The sequence below is a fragment of the Rhinolophus hipposideros genome, assembly GCF_964194185.1.
Source record: "Rhinolophus hipposideros genome assembly, chromosome: 15".
In the NCBI taxonomy this organism is placed as follows: Eukaryota; Metazoa; Chordata; class Mammalia; order Chiroptera; family Rhinolophidae; genus Rhinolophus; species Rhinolophus hipposideros.
Window position 1 is genome coordinate 51,271,345 of NC_138061.1, and position 15,960 is coordinate 51,287,304.

The 15,960-nt window shown below is 37.5% G+C and overlaps 1 protein-coding gene across 2 annotated transcripts in view; it reads left to right on the plus strand.

Moving 5' to 3' along the window:
• Nucleotides 1-15,960, plus strand: part of VCL (vinculin) — a 93,688-nt gene that overhangs the window by 46,091 nt on the left and 31,637 nt on the right. For both annotated transcript variants that reach the window (XM_081073611.1, XM_081073612.1), the window contains exons 3-6: nt 4,158-4,308; nt 4,491-4,599; nt 7,288-7,410; nt 8,857-9,017. In XM_081073611.1, coding sequence (XP_080929737.1) covers nt 4,158-4,308; nt 4,491-4,599; nt 7,288-7,410; nt 8,857-9,017 — 544 coding nt within the window. The remainder of the gene's footprint in view (nt 1-4,157; nt 4,309-4,490; nt 4,600-7,287; nt 7,411-8,856; nt 9,018-15,960) is intronic.

Consider the following 15,960-nt stretch of genomic DNA (forward strand, 5'->3'; position numbering starts at 1 on the left):
GACTCAAAAGTAGAGAGAAATCTTAAATTCTGTTAGTTGACTGATTTAAAGTATCTAAGTCAATATTATTAGTATATAGTATATAGTCAAGATACACAGTTACTTAGGATATGGATCTTATCCCTGCTGTCGTTCTCTAAAATGCTTTTTTTAAAATTCGGATTTATATTACAAAGTAGATTACTTTAAGAAGCTGTACAGCTTGAATGTTTAAATAAAGTCTCATTTTCCATAGACAAGACAGGCTCCTTTCTGTTTCCGACTACTGGCTAGTCATGGTGGGATTTGTTTGGCTTTTATGAACACCATTAAATTTTAATGTACAGATCAGATATCTTATTTTAGAAAAAAAGAAATGGTGCAGAGTCTGTTTTGGCCTTATCATTTTACCACACAAGGGAACCATTAGTGGAGAATCAAATTGATTCTGCAAAACTTTTCCATTTAATCTTTTTTTTTTTTTTGGTTTCCTTTCTCCATGATGACTATTCCTAGCTTTCATTTATTTTTTGTTTTTTTCCAAATTTGAAATGCTGATTCCGTAACTGGATCCTTGCAAATTGGTGTTGTGCAACGGTTACATTCGATGATGCTTATGTTTGCTATAACTTCATCAAGGTTCTTGTTACTTGGAAATAAAATCAAGTTTGTGATTTTTTAAAGTCAGTGATTTCTACAGGCCAGATGATTTCCTGATTAACAGTACTTGTTGAACATTCATTCATTCATTCATTCATTTATTCAAATATTGATTGAACATTTATTATGTGTCAGACATTCTAATCTGTGACTACATTAATGAATAAGATAGACAAGGTCCTTGGCCCTGCTGAACTTGCATTCTTGTGTGAGAGAGAAAACTAAACTGAGAGGGAGTGATATGTCTCATGAGAGCACATTGGGGAGGTACTCATAGATTTGGGATGGTTTCCTCAAAGTAGAGGCACTTAAAAGTGGAGTCTAGAGCGGCTGGTTGGCACAGTGGTTAGAGTACAGTGCTTATAACACCAGGGTTGCCGGTTCGATCCCCACATGGGCCAGTGAGCTGTGCCTTCCACAACTAGATTGAAAACCACGACTTGACATGGAGCTGATGGGTCCTGGGAAAACACACTGTTCCCCAATATTCCCCAATAAAAGTTATGCATAAATAAATAAATAAATAAGTAAATAAATAAAAATAAAAGTGGAGTCTAAGAGGACAAGTAGGGATTAGTTAAGCAAAAGAGGGGGGAGAGAGTGTTTGAGTTAGAAGCAAAAGGTAAGTGCTCTTATACTAGTGGTCCTTAATGAGTGGTTGGCTGTTCCTAAATGGCTTTTGAAATACTTCTCTTGAATATTTTAAAGTTTTCATTTAAACATTTTAAATCATAAAGTGAGTTGTATTTTCTGCCATATCGTATGTTATATATATATGTCTTAAATGGTTCCATGTAAATTTAGCTCGCTTAATTTATGGAAAACATCTGCCATAATCATTGACAAAGCCAGTTCTCATTGTCGAACTAGGCTGCCAAATCAAATTTACTTTTTTTAACTTCATTTTTTAAAAAGTTCTGGCTTACGCGTGGCCAGTTAGCTCAGATGGTTAGAGCATGGTGCTAATAGTACCAAGGTTGCCGGTTCGATTCCCGCATGGGTCCCTGTGAGCTGCGTCCTCCTTAAAAAATAGATAAATAAATAGAGATTGGTTCATTAAAAAAAAGTTTTTGCTTCAGTCAGTCAGTTATCTTTTAAAAATATTTAAATAATAAAGAAAAAATATTTTTATATTTGCCCACATACTTACATTGTGTGCTCTTTATACTTTTCTGTAAATCCAGATTTCCACCTGGTATACTTTTTCTTCTTCCTGTTCTTCCTGAAGGACTTCCTTTAACATTTCTTACAGTTCAGGTCTGCTGGTGATTAATTCTTTCAGCTTTTATAGATTTGAAGAAGTCTTTATTTCACCTTAAACTTTGAAATGTATTTTCTTTGGGTATAAATTTTTAGATGGATAGATTTTTTTTTCTCCTCTCATTTCTTTGCTCCACTGTCTTCTGGCTTGCATTGTTTCCAAGGAGAAGTGTGTTGTTATTCTTATTTTTGTTTCTCTGTGATTACTTAATGGCTGCAGGGTGTTTTTCTGAGGTGATGAAAAAGTTTAGACAAGAGAGAGTTGGTGGTTGCTCAACATTGTGAATACACTAAATACCATTGAATTACACCTTTTAAAATTACTAATTGTATGTTAAGTGAATTTTATCTTAATTAAAAAAATCTATATTGGGATCCAATTTTGGTCTGTCATAGTGGTGAAGATACATAAGTTTGATTATACACTGAATTGTTGAAACTGAGGAAACAGATACTCTCATCCACTGCGGTCGGAATGTAAACTAATAACTTCTGTGGATGGCAATATGGTGTTTGTCAAAATTATAAATCTCCATACCTTTGAGTCAGCAATTCATTTAAAAATGATATGTATTCAAGGTGATTCATTGCAGTAGGCCAATAAATTATGGACTAGTTAACGTAGCTGTATAAAAGAATGAGGACTCTCCTCATGTATTTTTATCAGAACATCTCCAAGTTAAATTAAGTGTGGGAAAAAAGAACAGAATGCAGAGAGTATGTGTAGGATGATACTGTTTGTGTAAAAAAGGCAGAAACCTATGTTTTTGTTTTTTTATTCATAAAGTATCAGTTTTTTGAAGAAAATAGGAAACTCATAACATTGGTAGCAAATAGACGGAATTTGAATGCCGAGGAGATAGTAGAAGGAAGGAGATTTTTCACTGTGGGCTTTTTTAGTTTTATACATGTATATGTTTGTGTTGTATCTATGGATATACATATTGTGTAATTTAAAATTAAATGAAATTTTAATGTAAAAATTAAAAAGGAACAGAAAACAACCAGTTGTCTCCAAGAGTGACCAAAAGCCACATCAATGAGGTCTTGCTCTTCCCTGACATTTGTACATACTGCCTCATGGCCCTCTTGTTTGTGACTTAGCTCAGTAAAGTATGCATCTTGAAAGTTAGAATAGTGTTTTTTGCATCTTTATGTGCATACCTATGATGTCCATAGCCTGATGCTTTTTATGCAGTTGACATTTATATGTTGTTTTAATTCTATTTGTTAACAATGTAGCACTATTTGATACTTGCAGAGTTTTACCTTATTTCATTTGATCCTGAGAACAACCCTGTGATGTGGGCTTTTATATGCATATGACATTTCTTATGTTTTCAAATAAGAATGTATAATTTTGGCTAAATATTTTAACTTTAAAAGATTTTTTCCATCTCTTTTTAAGTTATAAATAATAACATAATGGGTTTATTGAATATGAGATTAGAGGAGATGATCTATAAGATCCTTTTCAACTCTGTGAATGGATGAATGAATATATTTTAGTAGTACAAGAGAGTCAAAAAGAATACTTGTTTATGCATTTTGGGTTCCTCTTTTAAATGGACTCCTCCCTCCCCCCAAAAAAACACCTTTGGCTGGATCAGGTTGTCTGTGCTATTAAACTGTATTAATATTAAACTATTAATAACTGGTTCAGTTATTAATGCCAGTGACATTTTAATTAACAACAGTTTTATAAGGCTGTTTTCAAAGAGTCTAATAAATTTGTTAAACAAATCCATTTAGCTAGATGAATGAGAAATTTATGCATTACCTCATACTTTCTCTTTGTGTTTCCTCATTCCTTTGCTTCATCTGACTATTAAATTTCACTTAACACAGTGCTTTTTGGCATTTTATTTTCAGATGCTCAATCTGAAACTGTTGTCAAAGATTTCTGTTCTTGGTGAAGTCTGTATAGGGTAAAGAGTAAGGAAACAAAGTAGTTACAGAAATGTTGCAATCTAAAGTAAGAGATCCAAACCATTTTCTCATCCTTTTTTGTTACCAGGAAGTAATGAAAACAAGGGCTTAGTGCAATGAATGAATGATTGAATGTGCTGCCCTCAATTGTCAATGAAAGCTAAAGCCTTAGGTTCTTAGGTTCTATTATAAATTAGGTTCTATTATAAATTGGTCTTGGCTGTTTTCCATGTGGGAAACAAATGTGAATTTACGTCTATTTACATTCTTTGCATTTTACATGTGATCTTCTGCTTCCCAGTGAGTTAACTCCATGTTCTTCCCCACAGGGTGGAGAATGCTTGCACCAAACTTGTCCAGGCTGCCCAGATGCTTCAGTCAGACCCTTACTCAGTGCCTGCTCGAGATTATCTCATTGATGGCTCAAGGGGTATCCTGTCCGGTACATCAGACCTGCTTCTCACCTTCGATGAGGCTGAGGTAGGCGGGCTGAGGCCCATGCAGACCTCTGCCAGACAAAAGCTGAGTTTTAAAGATAATAATGGAGGATTGATGATTGTTTAGAAGGCGAAAATGTTGAATACAAGGTAATACATCTGAATTACCTTGTTTTCTACTTATTGTTCACTCAGTTGACTGAATATTCTGAAATATATTTCCAGGTTCGTAAAATTATTAGAGTCTGCAAAGGAATTTTGGAATACCTTACAGTGGCAGAGGTGGTAGAAACTATGGAAGATTTGGTCACGTACACAAAGAATCTTGGACCAGGTTAGTTATATCCAATTTTTATAATAAAAGTTTTATGGATTGTCCATGTTTGATCCAACTGCCCTCTACTTTTTGCAGAAGATAGATAATGATGCACTGCGCGTTTAGGTGTTGCTCCTCTATGGATAGAGCTGAAGCTGTGCTTCTATGGAGGAGATGTCATTGTCTCTGAAAGTTGAATCTGCTTTCTACAAATCCTGGCCCTGTCTAATGAATTAAATTCAATATTACAAGTGTGGGAGAATGGAGGAAATACTTTTCTGTGACTAATGCTTGAGGCCACCCTGAATCCTGACCTTTCCATTCCACATTATACAGCATTCCTTCACTGTCTGCCAGCTGGCTCTATGACTTCTTCGCTTGCTAATTAGCCTGCCTACTATTAAAGATTCATGCCCTAGCCCAAGGCCGCATAATTTAATCAGACCTAAAAGGAGAGAAGAGATACTGTGGATAAGTCTCAGTTTGAAATGATTGTATAGTCGTCCGAGAATTGAATATTCCAAGTACATGAACAGATACCAGCTTTTCATGTTATAGACATAGAACATAAAATTGTAGGTCCTTAAAATATGAATGAGACCAATGACATACATCAGATGTTTAACTTGTCGGTATTACAGATCACATACCACCTTATAAAATTCTTTTGTCTTATGTGAATTGATTTTTTTTTTTTTAAGATTTTTTTTGGGGAAGGAGAACAGAACTTTATTGGGGAACAGTGTGTATTTCCAGGACTTTTTTTTTTTACCCAAGTCAAGTTGTCCTTTCAATCTTAGTTGTGGAGGGCGCAGCTTAGCTCCAGGTCCAGTTGCTAGTTGCAGGGGGTGCATCCCACCATCCCTTGCGGGAGTCAAACCGGCAACCTTGTGGTTGAGAGGACGCCCTCCAACCAACTGAGCCATCAGGGAGGCAGCTCAGCTTGAAGGTGCCGTGTTCAATCTTAGTTGCAGGGGGTGCTGCCCACCATCCCTTGTGTGACTCAAGGAGTTGAACCGGTAACCTTGTGGTTGAGAGCCCACTGGCCCATGTGCGAATCGAACTGGCAGCCTCCGGAGTTAGGAGCACAGAGCTCCAACCGCTTGAGCACCAGGCCGGCCCCCTGATTTTTTAAATAACAGTATTTTCATGAGGTTTGGTGCAGTCATTCTATAAACTCATGGCTGTTAGAAATTTTTCTGAGCCATCACTGAAGATCATTGGAAAATGGCTTTAGAGCAGTACTCTTTAAACTTTTTCATAACACTGGAAAAAAAAATATTTCTTCAAGTGAAATCTTATGCAGAATCCCAACATATAAAAGACAAAAATGGAGCTACTGTAGATGAAGCTGGCTACCCTGTCATTTTTACCCCGCCTTTTCCATCTCCCGTTGGTACCCCTTAACAATCTGTGAACTACTTACTAAATCCTAAGATTAGTTTGAAAAATCAAAGTTTCAGAGACTCACACAGCACCTTTGAATCATCCCCAAAGTAAACAAAAAGTGCAAGAAGGCTGATTCCAAAACACCAGATGCTTTCAAAGACTGTCATCACTAAAATTATTTTTACATTTCTATTTGTTTCTAAATATAAAAGTAGTACATGCTTATTTTGGACAAATTGGGAAGTACAGAAAAACATAAAGCTGAAAACAAAACACATTATTATAATTCTTAAGATTTTTTTCGGCTACTAGATTCTCAGTACCAGGCTCACATGAGATTCTTACATATGAGGTCTGACAATTAAGTTCACGAACATGTTGCAATGATGTTGCTAACCTTTTTTGGTATTAGAGGGATTAATTGTTATGAATTTGTACCAACTGGACAAACAGTTAACCAAGTTTACTATTTGCAAGTGCTAAAAGGCAGCAGGAAAAAGTTAAGACGACCTGAACTTTTCACCAACAATTCATGGCTCTTGCATCACGGCAATGCACCAGCTCACACGGCACTGTCTGTGAGGGAGTTTTTAGCCAGTAAACAAATAACTCTATTGGAACACTCTCCCTACTCACCTGATCTGGCCCCCAATGACATCTTTCTTTACCTAAAGATAAAGGAAATATTGAAAGGAAGACATTTTGATGACATTCAGGACATCAAGCGTAATACGATGACAGCTCTGATGGCCATTCCAGAAAAAGAATTCCAGTGTTGCTTGTAAGGGTGGACTAGGTTCTGGCATCAGTGCATAGCTTCCCAAGAGGAGTACTTTGAAAGTGACCGTAGTGATATTCAGCGGTGAGGTATGCAGCACTTTTTCTAGGATGAATTCGTGAATTGAATTTTCAGACCTTGTACATACACGTAGGCGCATTGGCCCGCTACACTGCGTGAAACCTGAACGCATGGTAGCCAGGCAAAATATTTCTCCCCCAATTGTGAATTTATTTTTTACAAATATGTATTTATTCATTTCAACATTTGTAACGCTTTGTGAATGTATTTATGTCAAAACATGTGAATATTATATCACATTTAGAATTTATATTTAATAAATTACTTTTAGTGAAAAGAATAAAGTTGTCCTGAAAAATTCTCTTTCGTAAATGCTTGAGTTCAGTGATAGTGTCTATTGTTTAAATAAGTGGGCACTCAGTTGGGACTTGCCTAGTAACTCATAATGGATTTCGGCTCAGAAAGCCAGACTCTGTATTGCACTATTCACACTGCACACTTAATTCCTTCCGCCTCAGGAATGACTAAGATGGCAAAGATGATTGACGAGAGGCAGCAGGAACTGACTCACCAGGAGCACCGAGTGATGTTGGTGAACTCAATGAACACTGTGAAAGAGTTGCTGCCAGTTCTCATCTCAGGTATTTTCTGCCTCTACTTTATCCTACAGAAAAAAAATGTTAATATGTTCTAAACTCTGGTGTTCACTTTCTTTTGCTGCCTAGTTGCATATCCTTTAGCCTGGGTAGAAATGAGACCTAACAGATTGGCTGTTACCTATGGCTGCAATTGGTTGGCTAAGAACCAGTGTTTATCTTTGCTGATGCTCTGCTTCTTCTGCTCTTTGTTGGAAACTGCCCATCCTGTTGACTAGTTCTGTTCTCCAGAAGCTCTAATTAGCCCCTTTTCTGGGAGGTGGAATCTCCCCTAGAAACTGTAGTGTTGGACGTATGGATTTTGACACCTATATTTGTATTATAAAAAACCAATTAGGAGCTAGAATGGACATTACAGTGTACTGTGTGATAAAGAAGTGAAGCCAGAGCCCTTTTCAGTGTTATGATAACATATAGGTTTTTCAAAAAAGAGATTTAACTGTTCTCTACATTGTGGAGCTGGTGGTCTGTGCCAGCTGGGACCACCTTCCTACTGGGCAGAGACCAGAAATGCAAGCATGGTGGCTGTTCTCTCAACTAGCTGCACTTAGGATCTAGGATGTACCAGACACCTCCTGGTTTACCTAAGCTGTCTTAGTCAGGTTGTGAGTTAGTTGAACTCTCAGGGGACAGTTTTATTTTCAGAATCTTGTGGGACATGTCACTGTGATCCCCAGCTACTGCCCTTCAGCTCTGGCATTTCACTTAGCAGCTAAAAAGGAGCTGTGAGTGTAAGAGTTTAGAAAGCCCTTACATGAACTAGAAAACAAAAATATGTAGATAAAATCTTACAATCTCTGCGGGAAATATATTTTTGAGCCCAACTGTTTGATGTGGCAGAAAGGGTGTTGGGAAGAGGATTTCTTTCTAAAGTCGGTCACTCACAGTGTTGATTAATCTTTGTTTTTACAATTTTAATTATTTTATAGGAACATACTCTCTTTCTCCAATGCTTCATATTATTATTATTATTATTATTATTATTATTATTTTCTTCTTCACTTTTGGGGGTTAGAAAGTCCCTGCCAACTGTTGAGAGAAATCCTGGAAGATACACTCAACACTTTGGGATCCTTTATTAGGATTGGGGACAGCAGGATTCTCCAATTAGTTATTCTGACTGTTTCATCTTGTCCCATTGGGTTTGTATTTGATAGGGCCAGTGTTAGGGCTGGGATGCTGACTGATTTAGGAGGATATTTTGGATATTTTGTGATTGTGGGTCATCAGTATATGCATGTTAAATTAGTTCCCAGATCATGTTGTGGTGTTATGTTGTAAGTTCAGTGTTCTTCACAATGCAGGTCGCTGAGATTGGAACTTTATCGGCAGACTTGCAGTGTCTGCAGGTGTGGAACATCTTGTGTGAATGTTGTTATACAGCAAAATTCAATTCCAAGCTTAGTTTCTGATCTTTTGTTTATTTCATAGCTATGAAGATTTTTGTAACAACCAAAAACTCAAAAAACCAAGGAATAGAAGAAGCTTTGAAAAATCGCAATTTTACTGTAGAAAAGATGAGTGCCGAAATTAATGAGATCATTCGCGTATTACAACTCACTTCTTGGGATGAAGACGCCTGGGCCAGCAAGGTAAGCGTTATTACAGGGGGTAAGCAGGGTCCCCAAGTCTCCCCTTTGGGGGCTTTGATTGTCTCACATTTTATCTGGTAACTATATAGCATAAGACTACTCAGATATTATGAAAGTAATTTCTTCTTTGCCTTTGTTACATGGGTTGCTTGCTGCTTTTGCAAATTTCCTTTGTCCCAAGGTAGAACAGTAAATAGGGCTGTCGGGTGAACGTTGGTTGAAGGCTGAGACGTAGAGCTTTTCCTTCAGGTTGGAGTCTCATGAATGGGTCGAAGGAGGAACTCCTTTGGGTGTGGTGTATGCCTCCCTGAGTGAGAGCTCTGCCTTTTCTGTGGCTGGTGGTTGTTAGGTGACGAAGTCAGAGACATAATATAGCTGTGACTGAATTTTACGGAAACCGTCTCCTTCACCAGCCTTTGACCCACAAAAATGGACAGAAGAAACTTCTGGCATTTGTAGGTGTGTGCCGTCATCATTCCATTTTTCGTAAGGAAAGCTTCATTAAAATGTTAGTTTTCTCATGTGTCAGTTAGTTTGATGGGCCCTTTCACTCTTTAGAACTTAGTCTAGAATTTCTTCTCGGACTCCAGAAGGGTTGGTGGATTCCTTCTAGAGTTCAGCAGCAGTGGTTTTGTGTTGCTGCTGCTGCTGCTGCTCTGATTTGCTTCTCCCTGTCTAGTGACCGTTTGGGAGGAACAGAGACACTTGGGCTTACACTTTCCTACTAGGAGCCCAAGATGCAGGCAGTGGGGAAACACACTGTCTCCAGCATCCAGCTTCCCCTCTTGTGACCCAGATGTCGTCTCCAGGGCCACCCAGCAGGCAGGTGGCAGACTCAAGAGGGGGTGTTGTAGTATGACTTCCATGGGTTGCCCAGTAAGGCTGTTCTCCTCCAGCGCACCTATAAGGTAAGGTAAGAACTGGGGTCTCCAATCACCAAGCTCCCTCCTGTTGTCCAGAAAGGGAATCTAAACATGCAGAAGAAATGAGAGTCAGCTTATCTTAATTGTGGATTTGTTTACAGAGGCATGAAGTTCTTGAACAAGTTCTAAGACTATATTTTAAATCTGTATGGTAAAATCATTTTAAGTCTTTGATATTATACTTCATTTTGCTTTTGCATATTTGACAACTTTCACTTCCCTGTTATGACTTCTTTATGCATCTGTTTTTTTATTGTTCTCTTGTTTGTTTTATTCTTTCTTTTCTCACGTTTAGAAGGTAAGCTTTCTCCTGGCCTCTAGTTTTTTGTTTTGTTTTTTCTCCCACTTAAAAAGAGAAAAGCATGTCTGTGAGGTTTTCCTGTGCTGTGTGCCGTGCCTTATTCCGTGTGCCGGTGTGTGACACTGTGCTCGAATATGCGTCAGAATGTGATTTAATATGGGACGCAGGGCTGTGCTGAGCAGGCTGTTTGACTCGGGCTTACCTTAAGCTATTTCTTTGGGGAAAGCAAAAGGAAAGACATTATCTATGGGCTATCAGGCTTTCTATATTTAGTGGGTGCTTTCATCTTTTTGAGTAGGCTCCTGAGAACTGCTCTAGCCTGGTCATTCCCACTGGCTTCATTTGAGGGGCAGGTGTCCCCAGGTAGCTGGGTGACCCCGAAGTTACCAGTGGACCCTGCTATTAGGAAAGGAAACTTCCAGCTGCTACCATCTCTGTATTTGCTTCTCCTACCAGTCTCCGTTGCAGGCTCTGGAATTTTGCTTTTGGAGATGTATCGTTGAGGTTTTAAGCCATAATGAAAATGGGTACGCTAGAGAATGTAGATGAGGCATCTGTCTTTGGCAATACTCCTTGCCTTCAGAATCAAAAGGAAAAATATAAGATATATCTCCAGTTTTTCCGAAGTTCAGTCCATAGCTCACTCTGCACGTTCTGCTGTCTGAGCTGTGAATCAGCCATAGTTCTCCATGATCTCATGTTCCCCTAACCTAATCTCTTTCCTTATTCTCTCTCCTTGGCTTCTAGCAGATGAGAACTAGTAAAAAAGAGGGGCGGGCATTGCCGCCTTAATGCTTCTCTATTTTCAGAGGGGAAAAGTTGTCTATCATTTAGTAAATAAGTGTGACTGAACTTTCTTTTGTACAAGTCTCCTTGAGAACTACTACTTTTTTTGAAAAAATGTGGTCAGTTGAGTTTTTCAGAACGAGGAATTTTGCACTTGGGGGTTTGAACAAGGGAAATGAAATGAATCTGGCTCCCACTGTGAATAGGCTTGTAGCTGGCTCAGTTTTGTGCTGTTCTGGAAGGAATCAGTCTGTTAGGATACTGCAAAACTATTAGGATAAAAGAAATAAAATTAGTTCAGCCAAAAGAAGCTCAAGTGCATAATGACATCAGAATGAGCAAGAAATTTTGATTTTCATTTCATTTTGCTTTGGTTTTACATTTATCTGGTTCAAAAATCAAGAGGCTATAAGAAGATGTACACGACAAATCTCACTCTCAACCCCACCCACCCCACCTCTTCTTACTCCCTAAGAGTAATCATTTTTATTAGTTGTAAGAATATTTAGGGGAAAAACAATTTTACCTTGAAAATGGAAATTGGTAACTAGGGTTTTGGTTATTTTTCAGTTTAGTAGCATTAAGCATCTTTCATTGCTGAACTGTAAGCAGTGATTTAATCAGACCATCCATCTGTCTATGACCCCTGGACTCCCATTCTATTGAATAAATATGGTATCTTTTATTTTACCTCTTCTTACCCCTACCAATAAAGAATTAACTTTGTCTTACCGTACTTGTTTCATGCTTCCCCACTGGTGCAGTTTTCACCTGGAAAGTGATGATTCCTCTAGAAAAGTGGGGGAAGAAAGTAAGTGGAAAAAATTCTAAAAGTACGTCTTACTGACTAAGATTTTTAAAGGGACAATGCAATAGCTGATCGTTTTACCTCTATACCTACATTCAACTTGCAGATTTACAAACTTAAAAGTACTTCGACTTTATACACTTCATTTTATTTTGAAAGTAAAGATTTCCCCTTCCGTAAACCAACAGTCGTCATATAAGCGATCATTAAACATTATCTTAGCATTTTTCCTGAGGAGTACAGTATGAAACTACCGAGTTTGTAAATAAACACAATTCTCATTCTACCCTTTGTTCATTTAGCAATCTGTTTATTTTTTTGTATTTATATTACTTGTATTTTGATGCATGCTGAGAAGTAAGAGGAAGTGAGAAAAAAGGTTAAAAAGCCTTTGATGGCTAAGAAATTTTGTATCCACACAGATACAAAATGTAACTGTACTTTGAGTCATTAGATGCTGTTATTCAGAATTAGTTCTTGTGGTGAGTCTCCTCCCTCTGGGGGCCGAGGTTGGTGATGGTTAAATGCAGTGACTGCCTCATCCATGTCTTACTCAGATTACTCTGCTTTACCAAAGAAGGAAATACTGGTTAGAATGTGCAGTCCTGTAATACTTGCCTTCCTACAGACCATTGGGATTTAAGCATTGACTTTTATTTCATTTTTGAAAAATGAACTTGTACGTGAGCTTTTTATGAGTCTTCTGGTATTTTATTTTAGCAGCTAATAAAACTAAAGAGCTATCTCTTGGAGTTTGAGAGAAATAGTTAATACAGGTATTTATGGTGTTCTATCCCCCCACCCCCAAACAGGAGCAAAGCCCAAAAATGTTAAATGAGTTGATGTTTCCCTTCTGGTCCAAGTGATCTTCTATTTGGTACGTCTGACTGTACACATATAGGTGGCACAGAATTTTAGAGCTGGGAAAGTATTCTTGGAGCTGAGGGACTGAAACCCAGGAGCGTAACTGGCTTGAATTCTAGGAGCTGGATGACTTTGCGTCATTGCTTAAATGTAGTTTGTAAGATTTTGTTCTATTGCCCAGTTTGTTCTTCTCAGAAACATCTTTGTTTGGAACATTGATTTGGGGGGTGGCGTTGTGGTCAGGGATGGAAAGGAGTAGGAAGGATAGGGAAGGGAGGTGTTAGGGGCAAAGGGAGAGTAGGCTGGATAGTGAAAGACGGGGGTTCTTAGTCCTGTATTTACAATTTTTAAGAGCCTGGGACTGTAAGACCTGTTTTCCAACCACACTTCCTCTTGATTATATATGAGGAACTCAGTGATTCTTAGTATTATTCTGAGTTCCTTAGGTCTACCTTTATATTAAAATTCAGGAGTGTTTCAGTTCCTGGGACCCCATATAGAAGGGAGTTCTTTTAGATTGTCCTTCCACCTTTTGATATGCAGGCCTAGAGTACCAAGGAACGGTGGTTTTTTTCGTTTAAAACATGAACTTAGAAGAGTTCTACAGTAAAAGGGATGTAGTGGGAGGGGGACCAGATCCCTGCCAGCTGTCTCCAAAGCTGCATGACTAGATCGGGTCTTTTTTACACCCACTCTTGATAAAAAATAACCAAAAAACCCAGAGAAGAGATTGGTGGAGACTTTCCTCTTTCCCAAATTTGCGATTTTACAGAGGCATGTACTCACATGAAGATGCAATTTTTTCTCTTCTGTTTCATATCTAGATTGTACTAAGTATACTCTGTATACTTAGATTTACATGACAAGGTTTAACTAAAAGCTTTGTGGTACGTAGTATGGTTTTGACACAAGGATTCTGATTATTTGCACCCTTTATAAAATATACCTCAACAGTGACTTTCAATCCTAGTTGTTCAGTGAATTTGTTTTATATCACATTCAGTGTTTATACTTAGTTGCTTATGACAGAATTCTGTCGATCCCATAAGAAATACTGCCCTTCAAAGGAAATATATATGAGGAGACCAGAATATTTGTTCCCATTGACCTTTTTGTTTTTACTAGATATGACATTAAAATGTTTCAGTGATTATTTAAAACTTTATCTATTCCAGAAAAATTTAAGGTGGCCCTTTTAGTGACTATTTTAAATCTCCAAAATTGTTTAAAATTCATGTTATTAAAAACTTTGGTAACTAATTGAAATTTCCAGTTTAAAAACACAGCTTCGGTCTAAATTTGCCGTTGGTTCTTTTTAGGGGAAAATGAGCATCTCTTAATTTTGACTTGTTGATATCATATCTCCCATTTAGGAGTAAATTAGTCACTTCTTGAGAATTAGATTCTTTCCTTGAAGTATCAGTGGCCACTCATGCTTTATTAGGGAGGGAAAAAGAAGCAATGATTTTTGAGGACACTGAATAGAACAAAGCCAGTTTTTCCATTGTATTTGAAAAAATTTGGGGGCAATGGGTAATAAAAACAGTCATTTTAGTTAGTGAGTGTTATGAATTTGATTCTAGAACTTATTTTTTGGGCAGTATTAATCAAAGCCAAAATCAACAAGGCAAAGATTTGCTGACTATTATAGAAGATTAGTGGATTCTTTGCAACTCTCTTTGGTGAAAGAAAAAAAGTCGTGTCTCATCTAATATAAAATAATGAGGTTTGATGTCAACAAACATGAGATCAAATTGGGTTTCTAGGATGAAGCCTCTCCCAGTCTCTTAATTTGTAAAATTAAATTACATTTAAGTTTGAGTTTCAGTGATGTAATAATAAGAGAAAAAAAAATGCCTAAAACAGAACCTAACATGTAGGAAATGTACAAAGTTAGTTTCCTAACTAGTTTCCTTTAATGCTACAGTAGACATTGACAGTTTTTTCTGATCTTTGTTTCCCCTTGAATTTTGATCTTTAAAATGTAATAAATATTATTTTTCACTGAAATATAAGAGTGTTAGAGAAATGGCTATTAATGGATTTTAAATTAAGTATTTTTACATGGGTATAATGTCTTTTCTTCAAAGTGTGCACATATTTCCTAGGTAAGAGCTTGTGTTAGACCCTAAAGGGTGTCCAACTCTCTGAGGTTAGGAGTTGCCTGAACTCTTGAAAAGATACTGATTTGGGCCTTGCTCATTTGGAATTAAGTTAAAGTGACCTTTGTGTTACTTTCGAAGGCAGGGTTGGCTGTATAGATTAACATAGAACAAGATAGAGGAGGAGCAGATATTTAAACCATTTCAGAATCAAAGCACTTAAAAAATGTCACTTGTCTAGTTATACTAATTACAAATGAATTTTTGAAATAGATGCTCTTACCACTCTGTCTTTTATTGGTAGATAGCTACCATATAATTCCATATAACTTGATAATAAAAATATTTTACTTCCATTTTTTTCAGTAATTTAGTTCACTGCTCTTTAGTTGCTCTGGCTGAGAATTTGCTCTTTACACCCTTAGATAGCCAAAGCTTCAACAGGAAAACAATCTGTATCTATTTAGGTGGAGAAGGAAGGAATCCAGAGCTGAGTCCTGTAATTTGAATAGGTACGTCAGAAAAGCTGGGATCAGGCTGCCTAACTCTGAGTGCTCCCAGCGCTTATTTCTCCTAGTGCTTTGCTGGGTCCTGTTCAAATCAGAAGAGGGGGGTGATGGTGGAGGGGGTGGTGTTCCTGCTGCCCCCGTGTGGAAAACTGTTGGTACAACACCTGTAAGAACCAAAGTTTTGCGGACTGCAAATTGAAAAAAATTAGGGATTTAAGGCATTGCCTAGAATTGCAGGTTAACTCAATGCTTTCGTGGATGGACTATGTAAGAGGCAGTTCCCTAGAGCAAAAGGAAGATAGACTGTCTTTTAAGGTGTTATATATAGACTTGAGAGGTGGCCAGTCTGTCAATTGTGAGGATGGGTACATGGGTATTAGTTCCATTGTTCTCTGCGTTTTTCTATATTTCCAAAATTTTATTAAAATATATGTATTTTTTAAAGTGATTAGTCTGTGGTTTCAGCTTCCCATGCTATATATTCTGGGAGATTTTTATGCTACTTTTATGAGTCCTGATTTTAAAGAGTAAATTGAGACCCACTTATTGTATCCTGCCTCTTCTTCTAGATTAGGGATGGTAAGGGAAATAAGGATGAGGAGTGGCAGGGAAGGCAAAAAAAAAAAAAAATAGTTCTTTCTTGTATTACA